The sequence below is a fragment of the Salpingoeca rosetta genome, assembly GCF_000188695.1.
Source record: "Salpingoeca rosetta unplaced genomic scaffold supercont1.30, whole genome shotgun sequence".
In the NCBI taxonomy this organism is placed as follows: Eukaryota; class Choanoflagellata; order Craspedida; family Salpingoecidae; genus Salpingoeca; species Salpingoeca rosetta.
In genome coordinates, this window is record NW_004754904.1 from 578910 (window position 1) to 603971 (window position 25062).

General features: G+C 57.0%; 9 protein-coding genes across 9 annotated transcripts in view; 3 read left to right on the forward strand and 6 right to left on the reverse strand.

Annotated features, from left to right (window-relative positions):
- PTSG_09952 (uncharacterized protein) overlaps positions 1-4799 on the reverse strand; it is a 10546-nt gene extending 5747 nt beyond the window's left edge. The window contains exons 1-13 of the mRNA XM_004989259.1: positions 4721-4799; positions 4059-4281; positions 3052-3742; positions 2768-2839; positions 2440-2563; positions 2144-2245; positions 1903-2000; positions 1606-1702; positions 1344-1433; positions 1081-1142; positions 805-941; positions 361-502; positions 1-119 (exon numbers count right to left, since the gene is read on the reverse strand). The exon at positions 1-119 is cut by the window's left edge and continues 9 nt beyond it. Of these exons, the coding sequence (XP_004989316.1) occupies positions 1-119; positions 361-502; positions 805-941; positions 1081-1142; positions 1344-1433; positions 1606-1702; positions 1903-2000; positions 2144-2245; positions 2440-2563; positions 2768-2839; positions 3052-3742; positions 4059-4216 (1892 nt within the window). The 5' untranslated portion in view covers positions 4217-4281; positions 4721-4799. The remainder of the gene's footprint in view (positions 120-360; positions 503-804; positions 942-1080; positions 1143-1343; positions 1434-1605; positions 1703-1902; positions 2001-2143; positions 2246-2439; positions 2564-2767; positions 2840-3051; positions 3743-4058; positions 4282-4720) is intronic.
- PTSG_09953 (dual specificity phosphatase protein) lies at positions 4796-12020 on the forward strand. The gene is made up of 14 exons (XM_004989260.1): positions 4796-5193; positions 5445-5660; positions 5828-5925; positions 6163-6233; positions 6510-6706; positions 6935-7035; positions 7220-7564; positions 7766-7961; positions 8174-8250; positions 8544-8634; positions 8901-9004; positions 9231-9261; positions 9461-10945; positions 11216-12020. Exons 1-14 carry the CDS (start codon positions 5089-5091, stop codon positions 11468-11470), a joined length of 3372 nt encoding a protein of 1123 aa, XP_004989317.1. The 5' UTR covers positions 4796-5088; the 3' UTR covers positions 11471-12020.
- Positions 12015-14223, reverse strand: PTSG_09954 (uncharacterized protein). The gene is made up of 2 exons (XM_004989261.1): positions 13913-14223; positions 12015-13533 (listed from the first exon to the last, which is right to left on the reverse strand). Exons 1-2 carry the CDS (start codon positions 14193-14195, stop codon positions 12467-12469), a joined length of 1350 nt encoding a protein of 449 aa, XP_004989318.1. The 5' UTR covers positions 14196-14223; the 3' UTR covers positions 12015-12466.
- Positions 14224-14766: 543 nt separating this feature from the next.
- On the forward strand, positions 14767-16362 carry PTSG_09955 (uncharacterized protein; the record flags this gene model as incomplete). The annotated part of the gene is made up of 2 exons (XM_004989262.1): positions 14767-16132; positions 16351-16362. The coding sequence occupies exons 1-2, from the start codon at positions 15404-15406 to the stop codon at positions 16360-16362; spliced, it is 741 nt and encodes a 246-aa protein (XP_004989319.1). The 5' UTR covers positions 14767-15403.
- Positions 16363-16547: 185 nt separating this feature from the next.
- PTSG_09956 (uncharacterized protein) lies at positions 16548-19385 on the reverse strand (the record flags this gene model as incomplete). Its single annotated transcript, XM_004989263.1, has 8 exons — positions 16548-16731; positions 17046-17098; positions 17250-17297; positions 17489-17591; positions 17808-17859; positions 18169-18235; positions 18485-18565; positions 18774-19385. 8 exons carry the CDS (start codon positions 19383-19385, stop codon positions 16548-16550), a joined length of 1200 nt encoding a protein of 399 aa, XP_004989320.1.
- A 203-nt stretch (positions 19386-19588) lies between these two features.
- Positions 19589-22505, forward strand: PTSG_09957 (uncharacterized protein). The gene is made up of 4 exons (XM_004989264.1): positions 19589-20049; positions 20447-21069; positions 21425-21569; positions 21946-22505. Exons 1-4 carry the CDS (start codon positions 19729-19731, stop codon positions 22201-22203), a joined length of 1347 nt encoding a protein of 448 aa, XP_004989321.1. The 5' UTR covers positions 19589-19728; the 3' UTR covers positions 22204-22505.
- Positions 22506-22703: 198 nt separating this feature from the next.
- On the reverse strand, positions 22704-23896 carry PTSG_09958 (ribonuclease H; the record flags this gene model as incomplete). The annotated part of the gene is made up of 2 exons (XM_004989265.1): positions 22704-23794; positions 23884-23896. 2 exons carry the CDS (start codon positions 23894-23896, stop codon positions 22704-22706), a joined length of 1104 nt encoding a protein of 367 aa, XP_004989322.1.
- Positions 23897-23933: 37 nt separating this feature from the next.
- Positions 23934-24880, reverse strand: PTSG_09959 (methyltransferase-like protein 11A). The gene is made up of 2 exons (XM_004989266.1): positions 24305-24880; positions 23934-24114 (listed from the first exon to the last, which is right to left on the reverse strand). The coding sequence occupies exons 1-2, from the start codon at positions 24853-24855 to the stop codon at positions 23979-23981; spliced, it is 687 nt and encodes a 228-aa protein (XP_004989323.1). The 5' UTR covers positions 24856-24880; the 3' UTR covers positions 23934-23978.
- Positions 24881-25011: 131 nt separating this feature from the next.
- PTSG_12967 (ATP-binding cassette sub-family B member 6) overlaps positions 25012-25062 on the reverse strand; it is a gene marked incomplete at its 3' end in the record, with an annotated part of 6479 nt that continues 6428 nt past the window's right edge. The window contains exon 14 of the mRNA XM_004989267.1: positions 25012-25045. Within this exon, the coding sequence (XP_004989324.1) occupies positions 25012-25045 (34 nt within the window). The remainder of the gene's footprint in view (positions 25046-25062) is intronic.

Here is a 25062-nt window from a genome sequence, read left to right on the forward strand (position 1 = left end):
GGGTCTGTGACCATGCAGTTCTGCCCAGACGCGGCGTTGAGCGGACACGCGGCCGGCGTGTTCCACTGCAGCGTCACACTGCACCCGTCATCAGATGTCATCAGGTGCTGCGGCGCATCCTGTGGGGGTCATGCGTTTGTGTGAGTTTTGGGTGTGTGTGTGTGTGTATGCAAGTACGTCGTGTGTATGTGTGTGTGTTGTTTTGTGTATGTGTGTGTGTTGGATGTGGTTTGTGTACTTACTGGTGAGTGAGAGCTCACAAGACATGATCGCCACAATCCACACGACGAACACACCACATGCACGCACGTTACCACAAAAAGCACACTGCACACCCGACTGCAACGCGCCAGCACAGACCTGTGTGTCGCTGCAGTGGAGGAGGAGGGTGGTGGCGCCGCACTGTCCGTCTTTCGCCGGGAAGTCGATGGTGAGGATGCCATCGCGCACGACAGGGTCCGCAGGAAGGCCGAGGTGCGAATTGGCGGGGCGGTTCGGGATGCTGGCAGAAGGGCGGGGGGGGGGAGTAAGATAGGGGTGACAAGGGCAGGGTGACAAGGGTAAGCAGGGAACGTGGAGGAGTGTGAGCACATGCCACCGTGGAAGAAAGTGACAGCGAACTAAATGACAGCAACGAAGAAAGAAAAGCTGAACTCCATGCAGCACGCAGCACACGACATCACCAAACAGACACAACAGACACAGACACAGACAAACAGACAAACACACACACACACAGACACACGCACACACACACACACACACACAGCAAGACACATGGCTCGCCACATCGAGACAGCGCACCCCGAGATGCCACAGACGGCGGCGTCGGCCGGGCAGGCGGCGGTGTCACCGCTGTACACGAGCGGCGCACACACGTTCAGCTCAATCTCGTCCGTCGTATGCGAATCCTTCGCCATCCGCCAATTGGACCCGCCGGTCTGCATGTGCGCACATATGTACACGTACACGCAGGTTGGTAAACACACGCACAGTCACATACCCATGTGAGCATACACAAACACACATGAGCACACGAACACCATACACGTGCAACCGGCCAAGGCCAACTACACGCACCCGCGTCAGGGATGAGAGGTCGTACTGCTCGCCGGTTTGGTCGTCCGTCACCACGCACTCGACTGATGGCCGTGCGCAGCGGTCGCAACGGTGGTGTGAGTTGACGGTGGGCTGATGAAATCATAACTTGACAGGAGCACAAAACAGCACACAGAAATGCCAGCGCGAACGTGTGTGCGTGCGTGCGTGCGTGTGTGCGTGTGTGTGTGTGTGTGTACGTATGTGTGTGTGTGTGTGTGTGTGTGTGTGTGTGTGTGACGTACGCAAATCGCTGTCGAGACCGCAGGCGGCGGCAGTGAAGAATTCAATCTCGTACACACACGGCGTCGACTCAACAACTTCATATTTGTCATCTGCAACGGCAGCGGCAGCGACGACGGGCAGCATGGGAACGTGAGGGAACAAGTGATCAAAAGTACAATACACGAAGCAATGCTTGAACACTCACACGCATGCACACACACACACACACACACACACACACACACACACACACACACACACACACACACACACACACAGCACCTCCGTCTGTGCAGTGGAAGGTGATGATGGTCTTCCTCCTCTGCCCGCCGCAGGGGTCGCCGCCCGTGTACTCCAGCGTCAACGTCTCCCGCGAATACTGAACACGGTGATGGTGGTGATGGCAGTTAGTGAACTTCAAACGGGGCACCACTGCAGTTTAGTGCACATGCACACTTGAAATCGCATGATCACACACACACAGACACACAGACACACAGACACATAGACACACAGACACACAGACACACAGACACACAGACACACACACACACACGCGACTTCCACCCCAAGTTGCACCGTGAGAGTCGGGTTTGCCTGGCCGAGGTTGTACACGTGGCTGCCGTCCTTGGGGATCTGGCACGCGCCCGTGGCCACGCAGTCGTGGTGACCGCCAGCTGGCAGGTGGTGGTGGTGGTGTAAGGTGATAGTTGTGAGAGGGAGGCAAGAATCAAGGGCAGCTGCACACATGTGCGAGGTGCTTACAACGATGATTGAGCAGTTCGCACAGGCACAGACACACAGACACACGCATGCACACCTGGGATGTCGCCGCAGACGTTGAATTCGTATGTGTAGTCGTCGGCGGCAATGGTGTACGGTTTCTTGTTCAGGTTGAGCGACGTCAGGTCATACGTTTTGCCTGCAGGGAACAAATTGAAATGGCAAGGAGTTTGACGAGAGAGTCGTGAATGGAGGGAAACTTGAAATGCAAAAGAGAGAGAGAGAGGGGGGGGGGTGGCGTAACAAACGCGTGTGCATACACACACACACACACACACACACACACACACACACACACACACACACACACACACAAGCAAAGCCATCACCAACCTGTGGCCTTGTCGGTGACCTTGCAGTTGTTCCCCGTCTCGTCCTTGACGGGACAGGCCACAGAGGAGCGCCACGCAAACACATACAGGCACTGGTCCGTGACCTCCCGCAGCGTCGGGTGGCCCTGCACACACAAAGCACACATATCAGATGGCGGCGATGTGTGGAGAGATGGTAGTGATGTACAGTACACGTGCCAGTGCAGCAAACAACGAAGATGGTGTTCATTGCAAAAAAAGTTCAACGATAACCCCCTCCCAACACACACACACACACACACACACACACACACACACACACACACACACACACACACACACACACACACCGATCCAGCGTTGACGTCACAGATAAAGTCGATGACGGCGTCGGATTTGAAGCCCGCAGGGCACTCGTCGCCCTGGTGCACACACACACACACACACAATTGATGTGCAGTTAGATTGGAAGACGAAAGATCAGGAAGTAAGTCGCAACGATATGCACACACACACACCCACACAACGCAGAAACACACACACACACACACAACGCAGACACACCAAGCATCCAAAACGCACACATTCACACACACACACACACACACACACATTCACACACATTCAAACGCACAAAGCTGGTTTCGATGCTGAGTTTGCCTGCTCTGAAGATGGGCTTGGCGGACCAGCCGAGGGACATGGAGTGGGTGTGCGTGCCATCAGGCTGCACGTCACTCTTGCAGATGGCGGTGCCTTCGTTTGTCTCGCACGTGGTGCCCTTGATCTCGTCCGTGATGACCAGCGAGCGGCACACGTTGATCTCGTAGTGGTGCTTGTTGCTCTCCAACACATCCACCGCCACCCAGTTGTTCTTGTTGCGCACGAGCGCGGATAGGTCGTACTCGGTGCCCGTCGCGGTGTCCGTGGCCTGGCAGTTCTCCTGCTTCGCCGGCGGCGCTCCGCTGCACATCTCGTCCGTCGCCCACTGCACCACGTAGTACGCGTACCCGTGGTCACTCGCGTCCTCGTCAAACCGCTCCATCAGCACGGGCTCGCCCACGCCCACGCCGCACGTAAACACAAAGTGCACGCCGAGGGTCTGGCCCTGGGCTGGCGGGTAAATGAGGCGCGCGCCAAAGTCCGGGTCGGTGGGATCGACGAGCTCAAACGTGCCGTTGCTCGGGTCACCGGCGGGTGTTGGGTTGCTGCCGTCCAGCTTGCGGATGCACACGACCGCACCCTGGCAGCCGCTCACGCCCAACCCCTGGCACAGCGTCACGTCGGCCTCCACCTTCAAGCGCTGGTTGTCCACTTCATGATACGAGCTGCAGCGAACGTGAGACAGTGGGGAGAGGGGTGTGTGTGTGAAGTGTGTATGTAAGCGTGTGAAAGCGTGAAAAGAAGGCTTGGTTTGTGGCCGGCTTCATGGAAACTCCAAAGCCCTCGAACCCTCAGGCGCGCACACTAAACACACGCAGACACGGACATATATGCACACACACGCACACACGCACACACACACACGCACACAGACACACACACACAGACACACACACACATACATACAGACACAGACACAGACACAGACACACACACACACACATACACGCACACATACATACACATACACACACAGCAGACCTTGGGTCGCCCCGGAGATCGGCAAGGTGGTAGGTGCGCTGCTTCACGGTGAAGGAGCAGTCCTCTTGTGCGTGAGACACAGCGGTGCTTGCCGCCAAACACCATGCCACTGCCAGCAGTACCACAGCGCGAGGCCGCAGCATCGGCAGCGCCATCATTGTCCACTTGTGTGCTCGCCTTTGCTCTCTGCAGTCGTGATGTTGCTGCGCTGAACAAGGGTGTGCTGAGGGCGCAGTTGTTCGTTCGCACGTGTGCAGTGTGTGTGTGTGTGTGTGCGCGCAGTAGCGTGCAGGTGTGAGCGTGTGTATGTGCGAGTAGTTGCATGTGTGAGCCAGGGTGTGGGTATGCGTGGGCCACGTCAGCGCTTCGCATGTCAATTCCAAACAAACAAACGCTCACTGATAAGCACAGCGTGTTACAACGCCAACATCACATGACTCACTGCAATACCAACACCATTTCAACACAAACAGCCACGGCTACGAAATGAGAACAAGGAGCAACGCCACCACTGCACTCGAAGCGAGGTCAGCTCCCTACACACTCTTCAACAACACACACACACACGCACATACACACACAGCAGCACAGCAACATCCATGCTCTCCTCTCCTTGTTGCTTGCTCCAAACCCACACACAACCAACGCCATCGCTGACTCACTCGGCTGTTGCAAAAAGCAAAAAGCAGCAAAATTGAGCCCAATCGTGACGAATCGCAATATCTTCGGTCAATAATCCGCAGCAAACGAAAAAATACACAACAGCTGAGCTGGCTGCTGTTGTTGTTGCCCACAACAAACAAACACACCAACCAACCAACCAAGAAGCCAGCCCAGCGAGCAACAGCGCGCTTGCCTTGCCTTGCCTCCCTGGCTGACGGAACGGGCGGGTGTGCGCGTGCGCATGTGCGTGTGAGAGAGGGAGTGGATCAGTACACTGGGGTGGTTGTGGACATTGCCGTAGCACCTACAGCAAAAAACCTGCCACTGCCTGCTGACGTTGAGTGACGGACCAAACGGCACAACACAGATGAGTGAATCCGAGGGTGAGGAGCACCCTGGCTTGGCAGAGTCGCCGCGCACGACCACGCCAGCACAGGAACATGTTCACCTCTACGCCGTCGAAAAGCGCCGCGTACGTGTGTGAAGGTGGCTGTGTATCTGTGTGTGTTAAGGTGTCTGTGTATCTGTGTGTGTGTGTGAAGGTGTCTGTGTGTGTGTATGTATGTGTGTGTGAGGATGATACGGAGATGCGCAGTGGTATGGGTTCGGCGGACGAAGAAGAAGAAGGAGGAGAAAACGGCTGCTGCTGTTCAAGACGCAGTGTTGTGCATGCACGCTGTTGTTTTGCTCATCGCTTGCCTCTTGTATGTTGTCAATGCACAGGGAACACACGCCGCCGGTCATGTCATGGGCCCCGAGGAAAGGGCGGATGTGGCGTTCCGCACGACACCCACGGCCGCCATCGCCATGTCATATTGGGACCCGGACGCGCAGGCCTCGCAGACGTCCAGCGACTATGGCGGCGATGACGACTACCACATGCACGATGTCCTACTCTCCGTCTCCGACATCTTGCACGACAACCAGAAAATCATCATGGTGTGTGTGGGTGTGTGTATGTGTGTGTGTGGTGTGTGTCTGTGTCTGTGTGCCTGTGTCTGTGTGTCTGTGTGTCTGTGTCTGTGTGTCTGTGTGTCCTGTCAACTAGTTGTCCTGTCGAGTCACACCTCGCCTTCCTCCAACCACCACCACCACCAACGCTACAGGGTGTTGCTCTTGAACATGACCTGTACTTCACGCTCGTCTGCAACGAGGACACCGGACAGACGGCAATCCTTGGTCTCCAGCGCAAGCGGCACGGCACGTGAGTGCTGGTTTCAGCGCTTGTTGGTGTTCAGAATTGTGTGTGTGTGTGCACGTGTGTGTGTGTGTGTGTGTGTGTTTGTGCCCGTGTTTGTGCCCGTGTTTGTCGGGCGCCTATCCATCCGACTGCCACGGGTGTATCGAGGCACTACATTGCCGCGCTGCGGCCTGTATTGCATGCGTCATAACACCACTCCGCTCATTGCCTTGCGCATCAACTGCCACCACTCGTCACCAGCGACCCGTTTGAAGTGCACGTTGTTGTTCCCGTCCTGGCGAAATCGAGCGTCAAGCTGGACGGTGATGGAGGTGAGATGCATACCTGTTGAGATGGCAACACAGCGCTCATGTTACTACGTGCCCACACATCACACACACATCACTCACACACACACACACACATACTCACACTCAAAAGTATACACGCCCACGCACTGTCACTCACCCACACACACACACTCACCCACCCACCCACCCACACACACACACACACACACACACACACACACACACACACACGCTCACACTCACACACACACACTCACTCACTCACGCATACCCCAACTCCTCCCCTTCACACCGCAGGCCTGCAGTTTGCGCCGGCCATTGCGCCGGGCAGCAAGCGGCGCACGTATGTGTTCAAGCCGGCATCTGTTCGGAGTCTGTGGTCGGCGTTCCACACGCTGCTGAAGACGCTGGAGAGTAACGACAGTCTGCGGCCTGTCGAGTCGTGGCCCTGGCTGCAGCAGTTTACAGACCTCATCGATGATGTGGAGGAGAAGGTGCGCGGTGGGCCCGGTACAGAACTCGTGTGCTCGAGTTGCTGCCGTGGATGGTGTTGCTTGAGTTGTTTTGTTTGTTGAAGCATCGGTGGCAGTTGCTGTTACAGTTGTCGTGGTATTGTTGGTGCTGTCGTGGTTGTTGTGTGCGTGTGCACGACGCGCCCTTGAAGATCATTCTGCACACACATGCCCACACCACACACGCTCTCTCCTCCTCCTCCTCCTCAGCTGAGTCGGTGGAGTTTCATCTCGGAACGGCCGCTGTCGGAATTGGAACAAATTCGTCTCGAGCAGCGCGAACGCCAGGAGCTCATCACCATCAATGGAGGGTACGGGCGATGATGATTATGGTGATGGTGGCAGTCGTAGTGATGAAGAGTGGTGCTGTTTAATGAGCAAGCGGTACTGCAACAACGCACTCGCACACATTTTAACACACACACACACACTCACTCGCTCACTCACTCTCACCCACGACGACGACGATGGCCCTTGTGGGCGTGTGTTGAGCAGGTCGCAGCTTGAGGAAGAGTTTGAGAAGCAGTTAATACAGAAGCTAAAGGAGATGATGTTTGCAAGCGACCTGGACACGGTGACGAGCAAGCAGCTGCTGCTGGGCCTCGAAGACCACTTTGGCAAGTCCCTCAAGCACTACAAGCACACCATCAACCAGCAGATGATCACCATCATGGGGCAGATGGAAGCTGCGTCCAAGATCTTCGACTACCTCTACCTCGGCACGGAGTGGAACGCCAGCAACAAGGAGGAGCTTGAGAGCAACAACTGCCGTTTTGTCCTCAATGTCACACACGAGATTCCAAACTTCTTCCCAGACTCGGTCGAGTACTACAACGTCAGGTGCGGTTTTGGTGTGCGTGGTGTGTGTGGTGTGTGTGTGTGTGTGTGTGTGTGGTGTGTGGTGTGAATGTGTGTGCGTGTGTGCGTGTGTGCGTGTGTGAGCCATTACCCTTGATCCTGATGGTTGAGTTCCAATCTCACCCCCCCCCCCCCCCGCACACACACACACACACGCACACAACAAAATCTCGGCTGCGATAGAATCTGGGATGTTCCGACGGAGGACATCTGGCCGCACTGGGAGAACACGTTCCGCTTCATCCGGCGCGCGCGCATGTCTGGGTCGTGTGTGCTCGTGCACTGCAAGATGGGCGTGAGCCGGTCCGCGTCCACCGTCATTGCATACGCCATGAAGCAGCACAACTGGAGCCTTGAGGAAGCACACGCCTTTGTCAAGGTAGTGCGCCGTGCATGTGTGTATGTGTGTGTTGGGGGAGCTGCATGTGTGTGTGTGTTGGGGAAGCTGCATGTGTGGGTGCGCGTGCATTAGAGACGCGCGCGCGCGTGTGTGTGGGTGTGTGTGTGTGCGTGTGTGGGTGTGCATGCCATCCGCGGTTACTCACCGTCTGCATCCCATTCCCCAACCAACTGTCCCTCTCACACGACCAGAAACGTCGCCGGATCATCAAACCGAATGAGGGATTCAAGCAGCAGCTCGTGCTGTATGAGGGCATTCTCCGCGCAAAGTCAGTGCCGCCACCTACACATGGCACAACTTGCAGTTTCATGATCTCCTTACAAGCAAACACGGGCATGCACACGCACACGGGCGTGCACACGCACACGCACGCACACACACACAACCACACACGCGCGCGCGCACACACGTGCACACACACACACGCACGCACACACGCACACACGCACACACACACACAATCACACGCACACGTGCACACACACATGATTACGCATACATCAGCTAACTTGTTCTTCCGCTGACCATTTCCATTTGCGTGTGTGTGCGTGTGTGTGTCAGGCGGGAGTCTGGCTCGTGGGGCGCAAAAGTCGGGCGGCGGCAGCACCAGCTGCTGTTTGGAAGCCACCAGGAAGAGAGCTGCACCGAAGACGTGAGACGCTGGTGTTGGCAGAAGCCGGCCGGTGGTAGTGCGGGGACTGGGGAGAGGGGCGCGGCTTGATGAATGCTGTAAACCAGAACACACTCGAAGGCTCCTCCCTGTCTACGTCCTCATCTTTTAGACACACACTCACGCCCTCGCTCACCCACCAACACACAAACACACATACTCACTCACTCTCGCACCAACACACACACACACACACGCACACACACACACACGCACACACACACACGCACACACGCATGTGCGTACAGGATGACACGTCGCTGTGGCGGACGACGACGATTCGCCGGGTGACGCCGCCGGAATCGCCAATCTCAACACCGCCATCATCCCCGCCGCCATCCGTCAAGAACTTGTACGCACACACACACACACACACACACAACCATGCACGTGTGCGTGCGTGCGTGCGTGTGTGTGTGTGTGTGTGTGTGTGTGTGTGTGTGTGTGTGTGTGTGTGTGTGTGTGTGTGCGTGTGTGTGTGTGTGTGCGTGTGTGTGTGTGTGTGTGTTTGAACAGCCTTTCCCGGTATAATCAACATAATAACAGCTGTTCTGTTCTGTTTGTTTGTATTCTGTCAGGGACATTGACCCGACGGCTTCGTTACAGGAGGTATGCTGATGCAACGTACACACACAGACACATGAGCACACATTTTCAAACACCACACACACACACACACACACTTTCCCTGTCCCTTCTTCCACACACACGCGCGCGCGTCTGGCGTCTGCCTCGCCTCTCTGTGCCTCATGCTCACATATTGCGTGCTGTTTGTCTGCTTGTTTGTTCGTTTGTTTGTATGCGGCAGACCATGCGACAAGCAGCTGTTGCGCGCGATGAAGCGCAACAAGAGCAGGAGAGCAGCACCACACAGACAGCACAGCAGAGGGGCGCTGACACGAGCACTGCTACTGATGCCACGCCAACGCCTGGCGGTGGCCGGTGTGACGACGCATCGACGGTGATTGAGGACATATCACCTTCACCGTCGCCAGAGAAGCGCCGAGACAGCGCACGGGCGAGCACAGACACAGTCACAGCCGCGAGTACGACAACAACCACGGCAGTGATGACAGCGTCAGCGACGACAACTGTCACCACGGCAGCGACACCGTCGCTCATCATCAGCAGCAGCAGTACGAGCAGCGTGAGCAGGGTGAGCAAGGGCGTGACGCGCCACCAGTCGCCGCGAACGAGCCAGCGCGGGACACGTGTTGAGCAGGCCCTTGAGGAGTTTGAACGCAAGCGGTTCAGTTCGTGCTCTGATTCCGGCAGCCGCAGCCCACCGTCCCTGGCACAGCGGCGACGCAGCCTCTCCAGCTCCAAGTCGACACGCGAACGCCTGTACCAGTACCTGCAGAACGCACAGCTGCCCGGGGAGCAGGCGAGTGGTGGTGTTGGTGGTGATAAAGCGGGTGGTGGTAAGGCTGGTGGTGTGAGCAAGTTGGCGTTGCACGACGTTGCAGTTGAGAGCGGATCGTCAACGCCGACACCTGAGACCGCCAGCAGCAGGCAACAACAACAACAACAACAACAACAACAACAACAACAGCTGCAGGAACAACAACAACAGCCGCAGGAACAACAGCAGCAGCAGCAGACACAACAGCAGCAGCAGCAGACACAGAAGAGTGAAGAAAAGGAAGGGCAAGACCGAGGGCGGGACGATACTGAGAGCGGCAACGTCCGGTTACCGAACAGCCACCTTGCATCGACACACGGCAATGGGCGACAAAGAAGAGGAAGCAGCAGTGATCGTCATGACAGTGGCGAGCGCGGCGACAACACTGGTGCGCATGCGTGCGAACAGCTGCGATCAAGCGATGGTGAAGACGCGAGGGGCCGAAGGCGAACAAACTCAAGCACTGGTTTGGTGGCGCGCAGAGACAGCGACTACAATGCCAGCGACGCCAATATCGATGGCAGTACCAATGAGGAAGGTGATGATGATGGTGCTGCTGATGATGATGATGATGATGATGATGATAAGGATGATGATGATGAGGAGGAGGAGGAGGAGGACCGGCTATCGGATGTGTTGTCGAGCGTGGCGGTGTCGCTGACGGGGATGACAGCACAGTCGCGCCGTCGCCTCGGCAGTGCGGTGCTGTCGATCCAGCGGTCGCTCGAGGAAGCGGCTGGGCGGTGTGCACGGCCGCCACGCCCCTCACAGCCCGCGGATGAAGCGAGCGCTGCGCTGACGCACGCGTTGGAGGCAGTCACCACCCTGTCGCAACTTGTCACGCAGCAGCACCGCGACGACGGCGACGGCGCATACAGGGCAGCACAAGCGGTATGTCATGGCATATGTGTATGTGTGTATGCGTGTGTGTGTGCGTGTACGCGTGTATGCCCGTGCATGTGTGTTCGTATGCATATGTGTCTGTTTGTTGTTGATTTGAATGTCTCTGCTTTCGACCCTTTGCCGCGTTGCTGCTGCGTCCACACTCCACACTCCACACTCCACACTCCACACTCAACAATCTAGCAAAGCCCCCAATTCACATGCATCCTCTTCCCCTCCCCCGGACATGCCACCCTTCATACTGTGTGTTGGTTGCAGCCTGCGAGTGGGCGGTTGGCGCTTGTGGCGAGATGGAGCGTGGCAGAAGTTGTGTCGTGGGCTGAGGGTTGCCCTGGCCTGGCGCCGTTTGCGTGTGTGTTCAGCGAGAACGAGCTGTGCGGGCGTGACCTGCTTGATCTCACGCACGGGGACTTGCAGTCGATGGGGTTTACTCGGCTGCACGACAGAAAGATTGTGTTCCGCGCAATCCAGGCACTTCTCGACGAAGACAACGACGTGGACGTGGATGCATGAGGAGCATTGTGCGGTATGCTGTCATGGATAACGGCTGGGCGAGCTGAGGGGGATGCGTACTGGACCAGGGGCGACTGCTGTCTGTTGTGACACTGTGCCGTTGCGATGCGTGTGTGTGTGTGTGTGTGTGTGTGTGTGTGTGTGTGTGTGTGTGTGTGTGTGTGTGTGTGTGTGTGTGTTTGGGGTTGTGCCTTGTACTGTGTGTCGTGTTCATATGTGGTTGCATGTTCCTTGGCTGCATGTTCGTTTTCTGCTCCTCGCGCCTCTCTCGGCTTTCTCTCGGGTCCCTCTCCTCCATGCTACATCTTGTTTCGTCGTGTGATGGTGACGGTGCTGTTCGTGGGAATGTCGGCTGTTTTCCCTCGCCGCCAGCCTCACTCCCCGTGCACCGGCGCAACTTCACCCATAATCGACTGCCGCGCTCATTTTGTGCCGGCTGCTTCATCCTTCATCCATCATCCCCTTGCACGTGTTCTCGCTCGCTTTGTGTGTGCCATGTTAACCACTAGTAGACCATCATCATCATCATCATCATCATCATCATCATCATTATGATCATGCCGTCTCAAACAACAGGAAGACGTGTCAAGTCTGAGATCCTGTGTTATGTTACGTTGTGTGTCATCACACATAATGCCACAGACCACAGTCATTCCATGCTTTTGTGACTCGCCAATCATGACGGGGTGTGGTTGTATTGGCAACGTGGGCACACAAGCATGCGCCCTCATGCAAGGCAACTCGAGAGAGGGACAGAGAGGAAGACAGAGGAAAGGCAAGCGCACAAGCATGGCAGTGGAGCTTGGGGTGTTTGCGGTGTCAAGTAAGAAAAGAACAAAGGAAAAGGGTACGTCGTTGGTAGGTTGGTGGTGAAGTTGGTTGATGGTTGATTTGTTTGTTTGTTTGTTTGTTGGGGAGGAGAAGCATGAACACGACCTTTCAACAAGGGAAGGAAGTGAGTGGGGGTGCAGCTACAGCAAAAGCGTTGCTAGTAGTCTAGAGGGCAAAGTACTTGGCAACGCCAGAGGTCTGGGTGATGAGGTTGTCGACGGCGGCGTATGCGACCTTCTCGCTGACAACGTCGAGGCCGAGGGCGTAGTAGCCGGGGATGGTGTGGGTCTGGGCGTCCCAGGTGCGGCCACCGTCGTTGGTGACGACAAACCATGCGCTGGGGGCAATGGCGTTGAGGGTGCCGCCGACGGCCCAACCGAAGGTCTCGTTGGCGAAGCGGAAATCGATGAGGGAGTAGCCCTTGGCCTGGGTGTAAGGGGCGTAGAAGGTGCGGTTGAAGTTCTGGCCGTCAAAGGTGCAGTAGATGCGGGCACCGGCGTCGGCACCATCGGCAGACTCGCCCACGGCGCAGCAGTGGTTGGGGTCTGAGGGGTTGCAGTCGATGCCGTTGAAGTAGAAGGTGTCGTTCTGGGCGAAGAGGGTGGACCAGGTGTTGCCGCCGTCGGTGGTCTTGACAATCTGGGCCTTGTAGCCGGCGACGTTGGGGTCGGCGGTGCGGTTGTACGAGGCGGGGAAGCGGCCGTCGGCAGCCATAAACTCGGAGCGGCGGTAGCGGGCGGGAAGGTCTGGGCGCACGGCCTCGGTGGCGTTGGTGCTGGGGAACTCGCCGGCGGCAACGTACCAGGTGCTGTCCGTGGGGTAGGCGCCGTAGCGGGAGTAGGTGAAGAGCTCGTCGGTGGTGAAGGCCTTGAAGAGCTTGCCGCCGTCCTCGCTGATGGCGACACCCTGGCGGCCGTGGTAGGTACCGGCAACGCCAAAGCGCTTGCCGCCGTCGCCGTTCACGCCAATGTAGCGGGCGCTCTGGGACATGCCACCGCCGACGGAGAGGTGGAAGGAGTTGCCATCGTCATCGGAGTACAGCTCGCCAAAGATGCTGGTGACAACAATGGCGTCCTTGGCGGCGGTGGCGGCGAGGAGGAGCAGGTCGGGGCCAAAGGTGGCGTTGCACTGGTTCCAGGTGTGGCCACCGTCGGTGCTCTTGAGGATGGCGGGGCCAGCGCCGTTGGCGTCACCAGCGGTGTAGCCGGTGTTGGCCTCAGGGAAGGCAATGCCTGTTGTGTGAAGGGAGGTTTGCAGCAGGGGCAAGGGGGCGAGTGGAGCGGAAAAGTTGAATGGATGGAGGACGGTGTTGTGGTCACATCATGCACATGCACGGCCATGACAGATCATCACTCAGCAAACGCACACGGGAACGCGAAGGCACACACATCACATCACATCACATCAAATCACCCCAGCGTCATCGCCAACCAGCATCACTGGAGGCACTCGCTCCAAGTGCGTTCGTTCCCCTCTCCAAACACACTAAGTGAATGAAGAACGCGCCTTTTCACACCACCACTGAACGCACACACACACACACACACACACACACACACACACAAATCGCAGCAGCAATTCGGTCACATCACATCGCACACGTGCGCTTACCGAGATCGGTGGTGAGGAGATCCTTGGCGACAACGCTCCAGGTGGGGATGGCGCGCACGGGGGAGGCGATGGCAAGAGCCACGCAAGCCACAACAGCAAGGACGGCACAGTTCATCTTGGCACACACGAGACGATGCGAGAGAAGTGAAGCAAGGAAGGAAGGAAGGAACAAGGTGGTGGTGAATGAACGCAGAGAGGCGCTACTGCAGCCAAACAACCAAACAACACGAGGGAGACGGCAAAACAACGCAACACAAGTCAGTGATGGCACCAAACCGCGCATTGCGACATCCAAGCCTGTGCTATCCACCGTACCATGCGGGAAAAAGATTTGCGGTGCGAAACGTAGATTTCGCCACCCATGGGACGGGCCCAAGCACCTCCTCCAGCCACAGCAGCCACAATTTTAATATTTTGTTTTTTTTTCTGTTGGTTGGCAAAACATTGTTGGCTTTTTCAGCTTTGCCACAAGTGGGCTGGTTCTGTCAGGATTCGCACCGACTTGCATGCATGGGGCCTCTCAGGTTGCGTCATTCGTGGTCCTTTGCGGTCTCGAACTTGGGTGCGATACGCGCATTCCAAACTCCGCACGCCTGACCGGTTCGGCAAGCCAACCAAAGCCAGCCAAAGCCAACCACAGCCAGCCAAAGCCAGTCGTGCAGCGATGCAGCGATCACGAAGCCAGCCTGTGATTTGTGCGTGGTTGGGTCTGGCCTGGACATGGTTGCAACTTGGCTTGCTCGCAGGCTGGTGGGGCTTGCAGGGGATGCCGTTCCCCCTCTCTGCCATGGAAACGGACAAACATAAGCAACCAAGAAACCGAGCACCCTGCATTCCTTCGTGCAGAACCACCACCCATCACGCAACACGCACGTTTAGCTTGCGCACTTGTGTGCATTCCTGCCATTGTCATCGCGCAAACCTTACTTCACCACCGGCATCTGCCAGCCAGCATTCAGCCAGCACCATACTGCGGCGTTTCCGCCACTTCCGCAAGACACCAGGCGATTACCACACAAACCACCCAAATCTGTCGCACACCCCCATCGCCCATTCACCCATCGCCCATCCACCCATCCATTAGGATTGCCCTCCTTGCTGTGTTCACAGCGGTTCACCAACCCATCTGCGCGTTCGGGCTGCATTTCTTTCCCAAGCACCCGGTCTACTGCAACGAGCGCCCACAAGGCCGCGTGATTGCGTTCACAGAGCAACGCATACGTCGTCGACAACCGAGCACAACTTTGTTGTCCATTTTTCACACACCCCGCACCCCTCAGCAGCAAACAAACACACATATACACATACGCGCACACACACACATACACACACACCACATACACATATATACACAAACCAGGACCGCACACCCCCCTCCACGCAATTGACGCACCGAGAGCCCAACACCGCCAGACCCGCGCAGCGCAAGCCAAGCACAGCACAGCACGACAAGACCAGAGCACAACGCAGCCCGACAGCTGCCACGCCATCATGGACACCACATCGGACTATGCCACCGTCTTCGGCACCAAGGCCATCCACCCCACAGACAAGGTTGAGCGGCCGCCCACCCTGCAGGAGCTGCTGGTGAAGCAGGCCGAGACCGGCGTTGCAGATCCAGCGCTCACCCAGCTGCGAAAGGCGATGGAGCACAAGCAGCTGAGCAACAGCCGCCCAGCCTCTCGCGCACGGTCATCCACAACAAGCAGCACCGACCGCTCCAGCTCCAGAACCAGCGAGGACCACGAGGTTGAGGCCGCGCTCACCCGCTCGTTTCAACGCCACCACCTCAATGTGCCTGGCGCCGACGCCGCCATCATCGCCGCAAACGCCGCTGGCGAGGAAGAGAAGGAGGAGGAGCGCGACAGCATCTCGCCGCTGCCGCACAGCTTCGATCCAGACCAGCGCCGCCGCAGCCAGAGCGTGTCCACCAGCCACGAGCTTCGGCGACCAGGCAGCCCGCGCCAGTTTCGCTCCCGCGCCGTCTCGCACGGCTGCCGGCCGCGATCCATGAGCTCAGCGAGCGACGCAAACGACATCCACCCGGCCGTGGACGAGCTCCTGTCTGGATTCCACGGCGCGCTCTCGCGCCAGGACGCAGAGATTCGCGTGGTTGGCACGCCGCCCGGCTCGTATCTTGTGCGGGAGAAGCGCATTGAGCGGCTCTACGCACTCACCGTTCATCTCGGCGACGGCCAAGTCCAGCACCATCTCATTGAGGTTTGTTCTCGCCTGTGTGTGTGTGTCTGTGTGTGTGTCTGTGTGTCTGTGTGTGCGCGCGCGCGCGCGCGCGCGTGTGTGTGTGTGTGTGTGTGTGTGTGTGTGTGTGTGTGTGTGTGTGTGTGTGTGTGTGTGTGTGTGTGTGTGTGTGTGTGTGTGTGTGTGTGTGTGTGTGTATTCGAATGTGTGCGTGTGGGTGTGCGTGCGCCAGCTTGCAGAAGCCAAAGTGATTGGGACAAAAGTTTGCCACATGCAAAGCAGCAGAAGACACAGAAAGAAGAAAGGCCAACAAACACATGCACACAACCCAGCAAACACACACACACACACACACACACACACACAACCCACAATTGAGCAGTGTTGTTGTTGTTGTTGTTGTTGCTGCTGCTGCTGTTGTCGTGGTTGTTGGTCGTTACTCTGCTGGAGGGAGGAAGATGCATGCAAGCATTTCCGCCACGATGCCGGGAAACACAAACGCGTTGAACTCCTCCTCCTCTGTGGGCTTCTTGAAGTTGTACACCTGCGGCTCGTCCTCGTCGTACATCAGTTTGTGGCGCTCGAAACTGGCGGGAAACTCGTGCTTCAACAGCAGCGTGCTGCAGTGCATGCGGTTATATGAAAGGGGTTGGTGATAAGGGGGTCGGCGATGAGGGCAGCGGAGGGGAGCAAAAAGGTGCATAACGGGCGGTGAGGGAAGCTGTGAGCTCGACTTGGTGACACGCAACGCAGAGCAGCTACTGGATGCGCAGCCACCAACGGACAACATACAAACACAAACACACACACAAACACACACACACACACACACACACACACACACACACACACACACACACACACACACACACACACACACACACACACACACACACACACACACACACACACGCAAAAAGCGGCATGTGCGTACCGGTCAATTGCGCGCTCAACATTTCCGCTCTGGTTGATGTCGGATGTAATGTCCTGGTGTATGTGTGTGTGTGTGTGTGTATGGATGAGGAAAGGAAAGGGTTCAAGTTGAGATTTGAACAAGTACAGCAAACACAGCCTTGTTGTTGCCGATACCCTCATCGACACACACACACACACACACACACAAAACACACACACACACCTCCAACAGCTGTTCCATGTCGAAGAGTTCGCGAAATCGATCAACAACCTAACGCACAAACATAAAGGTTACGGCCAGAGGCAGGCGAGGTTGAATGATGATGGCAGGCAAGGGTGGAACCAGAGGGCCCATACAACACACATCACACGCACACACACACACACACACACACACACAACCACACACAACCACACACACACAACACACGCACACACACACACAACTATGGCGGTGCTCACTGTTGTCTTGGCGGTTTCGTCGAGCTCTGGCGGCTTTGCTGCGTCCGCCTGCGCAATCTCAACGCCAGAGAGGCCGAGAATGTCGCCCAGATCAACAAGGCACCTGCGTAGCAGTAGGTGTAGCGTGTGTTGTTGTGTGTGTGTGTGTTGTATGTGTGTGTGTGTTGAGATGAGTGTGATATTCGTTGTATGTGAGTATGGTCTGCTATGTTGGTCTAGTTGCGTCATGCATGAACATGGTGTTGTTTCGTGGAGTTGTGCGCGATGAAGAAGAGCAGTGGAGATGGAAAGGGGTGTTGCGGTATGCAGGGCACGGCACCTGTTGTAGATGTGGGGCACTTGTTTGTGGGGAAAGCTGTTGTCCTCCGTAGCTGTGAACAAGGAAGAGCAGACAGACAAGCAAGGCAGGCAGCACGAATCAATGCCGTGTTTGGAGATGAGATGCGGTGGGCAGATGGCTTGTTATCTCTGCTGAGTGCGCAGTGTTGTTTGGATCATTGCTTGCGATGGTTGGTTGTCCCCGGCCTTGCAATAGATGGACAAGCGTGGCAAGCCAAGATAACACTGTACAGCATGCAACGAGCAACAACCCCTGTCACGCACACGCCGACAGCATGTACGAGCTGATGCAAAACAGACTGCCACTGGTACGGTACGAGATAAATCATCGCACAACTCACTCTCAAACACGTCGGGAATGACCGTGTTCAAAACGCGCTGCTTGTATTCGTCAATGAACTTGGCCAGCTGGTACCGCGAGAAAGCAAGCAAGCAAGCGGGGTGAGAATGGAACGGAGAGCAGAGCAAGTGTCAGTGTGGCCAGTGTGGAGTGTCGAGGCACTTCTCAGAGTTTGCTGTCTGTCTGTTGGTGGTGGTGTTGGTAGAACAGCGGTTTCGCGTGTTGTACATCACAACGACCTTTGCCACCACAACCAACACCAACACCACAACACAATCCGCAACTGCAGTGCGATCAGCCATGTGAGTTCAACGCACCTGCTCGGGCAGCCCTTTGTCGCGGCCGGTGACGGTGCCAAAGAGGCTGTTGATCTCTCGCGCTTGCTCTGCTTGGCATGACTGTACGATACGGGCGGGAGGAAGGCGTGAGCGTGAAGGCACAAAACGCACACAGGGAAAAGGCAGAGCAACACACACATGTGTACACGCAGACACACACAAACACACACACACACACATTCACGCACAAACACACAGACACACTCGCACACGCTGACATGAACCCTCACTCACCCACCCACTCACTCACTCACTCACACACACACACCTCAAATGCTTCTGCGAGCGGACGCATGCATCGGATTGCTGCCTCGTTACCCTTCTCCGCTTCATGGACAATGTAGCGGAAGGCCTGCACGAGGACATTGTTCAGACTCGGGTTGTTTGCCTTGAACTTGGGCACGCCGCTGGTGTACGTGCCGAAGAAGAACTTGGTGACGGGGTCCTTGCCGGTCCAATCGCGCAGGTCGTGCAGATTTGGGACATGCTTGTCAAAGAGCTGGATGAGGGCGTCCTCCGAAAGCTTTGCCTCCTGCTCGTCGACGGTCACATCGTCCTTGCTCACCAAGGCCACGACGTTGGTGGATGTGAAGCAGGTGTGCAGGGCTTGCACAAGCTCTGGCCGGGCGCTGCGCTGCAGTTCGTCCAAGCGCCGAATGCGCCGCGTCATCCCCGTCATCTTGCTTGCTTGGAAGCCGCCCTCAAAGTCCACAAAGTACCCCGGCCGCTTCTGGAAGTAGCCCCTGTCCAGATCCACGGGGTTGATCTCCGCCTTGTGCGCCTCCTCCAGCATCTCCGTGTTCTCCTCGTCGTAGTCCACCCACAACTCCGTGCCCCACTCGTCCCCTTCCTCCCACTGCCACTTTGGCTTCTTCCACATGCTTTCCGCTTGTTCGAAGGGGGTTCTTGTCTGGCTGTGTCTGGGTGTGTGTCTTTGCGTATTTGTGTGTCTTTGCGCCTGTGTCTGCGTGTGTCTGTCTGTCTGTGAATGTGTGTCTGGCTGTGGTTGTGCTTGTGTGGTAAGTGTCCTCCGCTGCTTGCTTGTTGGCTTTTGTTGTCTCGTCTCACTCATCCAAGCAAGACATGACACAGCAAACTACAGCCGCACTTTGTCGTGTCGAGCACCGTTGTTTTTTCTGGATCGTGCTGCTGTCTGCTTCTCTCCTCACCGCCAACGCACTTACTTGCTTCTTCCGCCTGCCCTGCTGGATTCGTTGGGAGAGATGCTGGTTGGCACGCAGAAGCGGCGGTTCACGCTGCTTGCTGCTGGCGTGCTGGTGTTTGTGATGGGCGTGCTTGTGGGCGTGTACCTGACATCGAGCGTCATCGAACCGGGCATCCACGCCACCGTGGACAAGAGCGTGTACACCACCAAGCCCGTGCTGACCACGTCAACAACCACCACGACCACAGCCAACAAGCAGCAAGACGACCAGCGACCACCAAAAGGGAGCAACGATGGCTTCACCAAAGACAGCCAAAAGACCACAGAGCCCGAGGACCACGACGCGGAAGGCGTTCCTTTCCAATCCAAGTTTCCCCGGGTGCGTGTGATGGTGATGTGTGCACGTGTGTGCACTTGTGTACATGTGGGTGTGTGTGTGTCTGTGTGTGTGTGTGTCTGTCTGTCTGTGTGTCTGTCTGTGTGTGTGTGTGTCTGTCTGCCTCTCTATCTGTCTGTCTGTCTGTCTGTCTGTCTGTCTGTCTGTCTGTCTGTCTGTCTGTCTGTCTGTCTGTCTGTATGTCTGTCTGCCTGTCTATCTGTCTGTGTGTGTGTGTGTGCACGCACGCAGATGTGTGCGAGGACGTGGTGTCTGCCCATTTGCCCATTTGCATGTCCTCCCATGTGCATGTACGCCTCTTGCGTTCCTTGACAGAACACAATTGCACACGCACACACGAAACACGTTCGCCACCCCCCCCCTTGTTTCTTGATGACAGAACCCCGACTGTGGGCAAACGTGCTGCGTGCCGAAATCGCTCGAGCTGGAGAAGCGGGTGCTGCAGTCGCAGCGGTTCACGCCACGCAACGCATCCAACCCGGAGCAGAGAATATCCTACATCAAGACGCACAAGACCGGGTCCTCCACGCTGGGCAGCATCTTCTTCCGCTACGGCGCCCGCCACGACCTCACCCTGTACAAGAGCCCAACGCACGGCCTGCGCGTGCGCTACAAGAACTCGGCCACCATCCCCGCCGACATTGTTGTCTACCACTACGCGGGCATCCCCACCGCACTCAGGTCCATCGCTGCGTGGGAGGCCGCGTACAAGTGGTACACGGAGGTTGTCCCCAACGGCAAGTTTGTCACCATCCTGCGCGAGCCCATCTCCCACTACCTCTCCTACTACTACTTCTACGACGAGCCAAAGGCCAACAGCCTGCCGCTGGAAGAGTTTGTGGAGCGCGGGAACCACGCCAACATCCTCATGCGCGACTTTGGCGTCCGCACGCCGGAGGAGATGGACAAGTTCATGCGGGAGTACGCGCCCGTGTTTCGCACCCTCCTCCTCTCCGACCGCATGCATGAGAGCCTCGTCATCCTTGCAAACGACCTCGGATGGTGTGTGTGTGTGTGTGTGTGTGGGTGGGTGTTTGCTGTGGGTTTGCTGTGTGTGTTTGCTGTGTGTTTGCTGTGTGTTTGCTGTGTGTGTGTGTGTGTTTGCTGTGTGTTTGCTGTGTGTGTGTGTGTTTGCTGTGTGTGTGTGTGCGTGTGTGTGTTTGCTGTGTGTGTGTGTGTGTGTGTGTTTGCTGTGTGTTTGCTGTGTGTTTGCTGTGTGTGTGTGTGGGTGGGTGTGTGTGTGTGTGTGTGTTTGCTTTCATTTCCGTGCGAAACCTTTCAATGTGCTTGTCCAAGCATCATTCACACTCGCTCGCCACCCCACCACCACCACCACCACCACCACCACCACCACCAGGTCGCTGTGGGACATGACGTACACAAAGCTGCTTGACAGCTCGAAGGAAGGCTTTAAGCGATGGGACGGAAAACCCGTGAAGAAGACGCCCAAGATCAGCTCCCTCGATCCGGCCCTCAAGGAAAAGATCGAAGACCTCACACAGGTGTGCCGGCTGCCGAGGGGATGGGGTAGAGGATTGTGATGAAAGATGGTTGTGTGTGATGGGGAGAGGGGCTCAGAGTAGACGTTCTGACCATTACGTGCGCACGCACTCACGCACTCGCCCACTCACTCACTCACACACTCACTCACTCACACACTCTCTCTCACATGCACTCACTCACGCACATACGCACGCTCACTCACTCACTCACTCACTCACTCACTCACTCACTCACTCACTCACTCACTCACTCACTCACTCACTCACTCACTCACTCACTCACTCACTCACTCACCCACCCACCCACTCACTCACTCCGTCACTCACTCACTCACTCACGCACTCACTCACTCACGCACTCACTCACCCATTGCAGCTGGACAAGATTGTGTACGATTACGCCATGAAGGAGCTTGATCGCAAGATCCGGGCATATGGACCCGCGTTCCGGGCGGCGGTGCGGGCACTGGAGGAGATGAATAGCGCGCTCAACGCGTTTTGCTCGTGCGGGGACCTGGGCAAGGACGAGACGCGCTTCTGCAAGTGGTACGACATGTCGGATATGAAGTACGAGGGCGCCATCAATGGTAAAGGGCACGCCAACGCAATATCGCTTCCCTTTCTCCCATCCTAGGCCGCACTCGTCTCGGGTTGATGTTAGTGGGTGACAGAGGGGACGCTGCTCGTGAGGGATGATCATGATGGTGATGATGATGATGATGATGATGATGACGATGATGATGACGATGATGATGATGTGAGCCTGTGCGTCCTTCTGTCATCTCTCCATCTCGTCCCTGCCCCCCCCCCTTGCTCTCTTGGCTTGCATCCGCGCCTGCGCCACTTCTTCTTGTACACACGCACGCACGCACGCACGTGCGATCTGCCATGCCATTGTTCGTGCCGCGAGGCAGCTTAGTAGTACATCAGCTTCGTTTACACGCGCAAGAGAGGGGCAGACGGATAGAGGGAGTGAGAGACGGAGTGGGTGGGAAGTGGAGACGTGTGGGCAGCAGGCTGTTGGATCGAAGGCAGGTCAACAGAAAGAAAAGGTACAGCGGAAGAGCCCAAGGACAAGCATGCAATCGCACACACACACACACACACACACACACACACACACACACATACACACTAGCTCTGGTGCTGGATGCGTTCCAGCGCTGCGTCGCGCCGTGCATACAGCGTAGACAGATAGCGCTCTGCGTCCTCAATCAAAGGATCAAACAGCGCGTGCACCTCTGCTGTGGACGTGAGCCTGCTCGATGCTGGGATGGCCATCTGGTGCTGCTGACGCATCTGCTGTTGCGGTGTTGTTGCGGTCACTGTCGCGCGGTGAACGTGGCTGCCATTGCGGCTGCCGTTGCTGCCTGCTCTGCTGGCGGGGTTGTGTGCGTCGGATATGCGCTCCTCCTTGGCACGCTTGGCGACCTGCTCTGATCTCGACACGGGCCCAGCCAGCCCATCTTCTTCCTCTTCCTCTTCCTCCTCTTCTTCCTCATCCTCCTCTTCACTGTCCGCTGCGTACGCGTTGCGCTTGCCTGAAGGAGCAGACCTGGCTGGCGGCTCTCCCTGTGACACCTCCTGTTCTTTGTGCTCCCCTTCTTGTGGTTGTTGTTGCTGCCCCTGCTGCTGTTGCTGTTGGACGCGCACCAGGATGTCTGCACCACTGCTTCTCATGCGCATGGCCTTGTTTGCAAGGGCGTCTGCCTCCTCGTTCTCCGCACGCGGCACCCAGCACCCGCTGATCTTGCCGATGGCCCTGACGTCCTGCTTGACCAGCGCGTGATACGGCTGCAGGTTCTTCGCCTTCACCCGCCACTTGCCAAAGACCTGGTTGATGATGAGCTTCGAGTCACCGCGCACGATGACGTCCGCGATGCCAAGGTGCCTGCATCGCGCAAGGCCGAGCCGCAGACCCTCGTACTCGGCCTCGTTGCACGTGGATCCATTCGGCAAGCTCTTCCAATGCCGTTCCAGCAGCACGCCGTTGCGGTTGTACAGGGCACACCCGCACCCTGCCAGCTTGGACCGGCCAACCGCCCTCGCCCCTCCATCAAAGTTGAGGAAGTACGCCATGCTGCTGCTGCTGCTGGTGGTGGTGGTGTCGGTGGTGGCAGTCCTGATGCGGCTGGCAGCGGCGCTGTATCCTCGGCGTTGCAGGGTTTGCGCGATGATCCTCATGCACATGGAACACGTGCACGACTTGCAGTGTGTTGCAGTTGCTGTGTGCGTTTGTGAAATGCGTGTTGTGGTGGTGGTCATCACTGATGGTGATGGTGACATGATGTGGTGCCTCCTCCTCACTCTTTACTCCATGCCTTCATGCCTTGCCCAGCTTGCTCTCTCTGTCTCTCTCTGCTGTGTCTCAGTTGCAGTGTCATGTATTGTATGATGCATGTGGTGCTGCTATCTGGGCACAAGAGCATATGAGATGACAGGGTACAGCTCCGCAGGAAAGCCCTTCTGCTCTTCTGCATGCACAACGCGAAGGCCAGCACGCTCAAACAGCCGCCGCATGTGCGAATCGCTCCTCGTCACAGAGCTGTCAGGGGTGCATGCAGGAGGGTGTATGCAGGGGGGGGGGGTGAGAGATTGGAGATGTGGAACAGGCAGCGCGCAAGCAAGGCAACAAACAGGCAACAAAGAGTGAGTGGGCAGCACATCAACACGCCGCACCATACGTGCACCACCATACGCTATCCTCCACCAGCGCGTGTGCATGCACGACTGACCTGTCGTCGTGGTCTGGCTCGGGCGGCCTGTCGCCACGCAAGGCGTTCTCCTTGAGGACGACAAGGCTGTTCTCATCAGCGAGCGCGGCTGCTGCGCGTCGGAAGAAGTCCACAAACGCGTCGTCCGCCAGGTAGATGGCACACCACTGCACCCAGACGCAGTTCCACTTGAGGCCCGTGCCGGCAAAGTCAAACTGCGACAGGCCACTGCAGAACCTGTTCTTGAGCGCGTCCGAGCCCACGTAGTCCACCGCCTTGTCCAGGAAGTCTGAGCTGACGTCCAAGATGTCCACGCTGGTGAAGCCTGCTGGCAAGAGCAGGTGCTTTGTCACGCGCCCAATACCGCCGCCACAGTCCAACGCCCGCCCGCGGTCCTGCTGCCCCTCCCGCAGTGGCATCACCTTGTCCAGGAACGCGCGCGACCCGGCAATGTCTGTGTCATGGACGAACCCCAGACCACCCAGCATGCCATCCACGCTGGGCTGCTGCTCGTCCCAGTACGCCTTTTGCGCCTGCAGCAAGTCCTCCGAACTACCTCTGCCTTCCTCCATATCGTCTGCTTTGTGTTTGGCTGTGTGAATGGAAAATGAAGGTCATTGTGTGTGTGTGTGTGTGTGTGTGTGTGTGTGTGTGTGTGTGTGTGTGTGTGTGTAGTGTGTGTGTGTGTGTGTGTGTGTATGAGCGAGCGATGTGCATGACTGCGATTATCATTCCTGTCTTGGTTGGCCTCTATTCCTAGAGCTGAGTGTGTGGCGTGA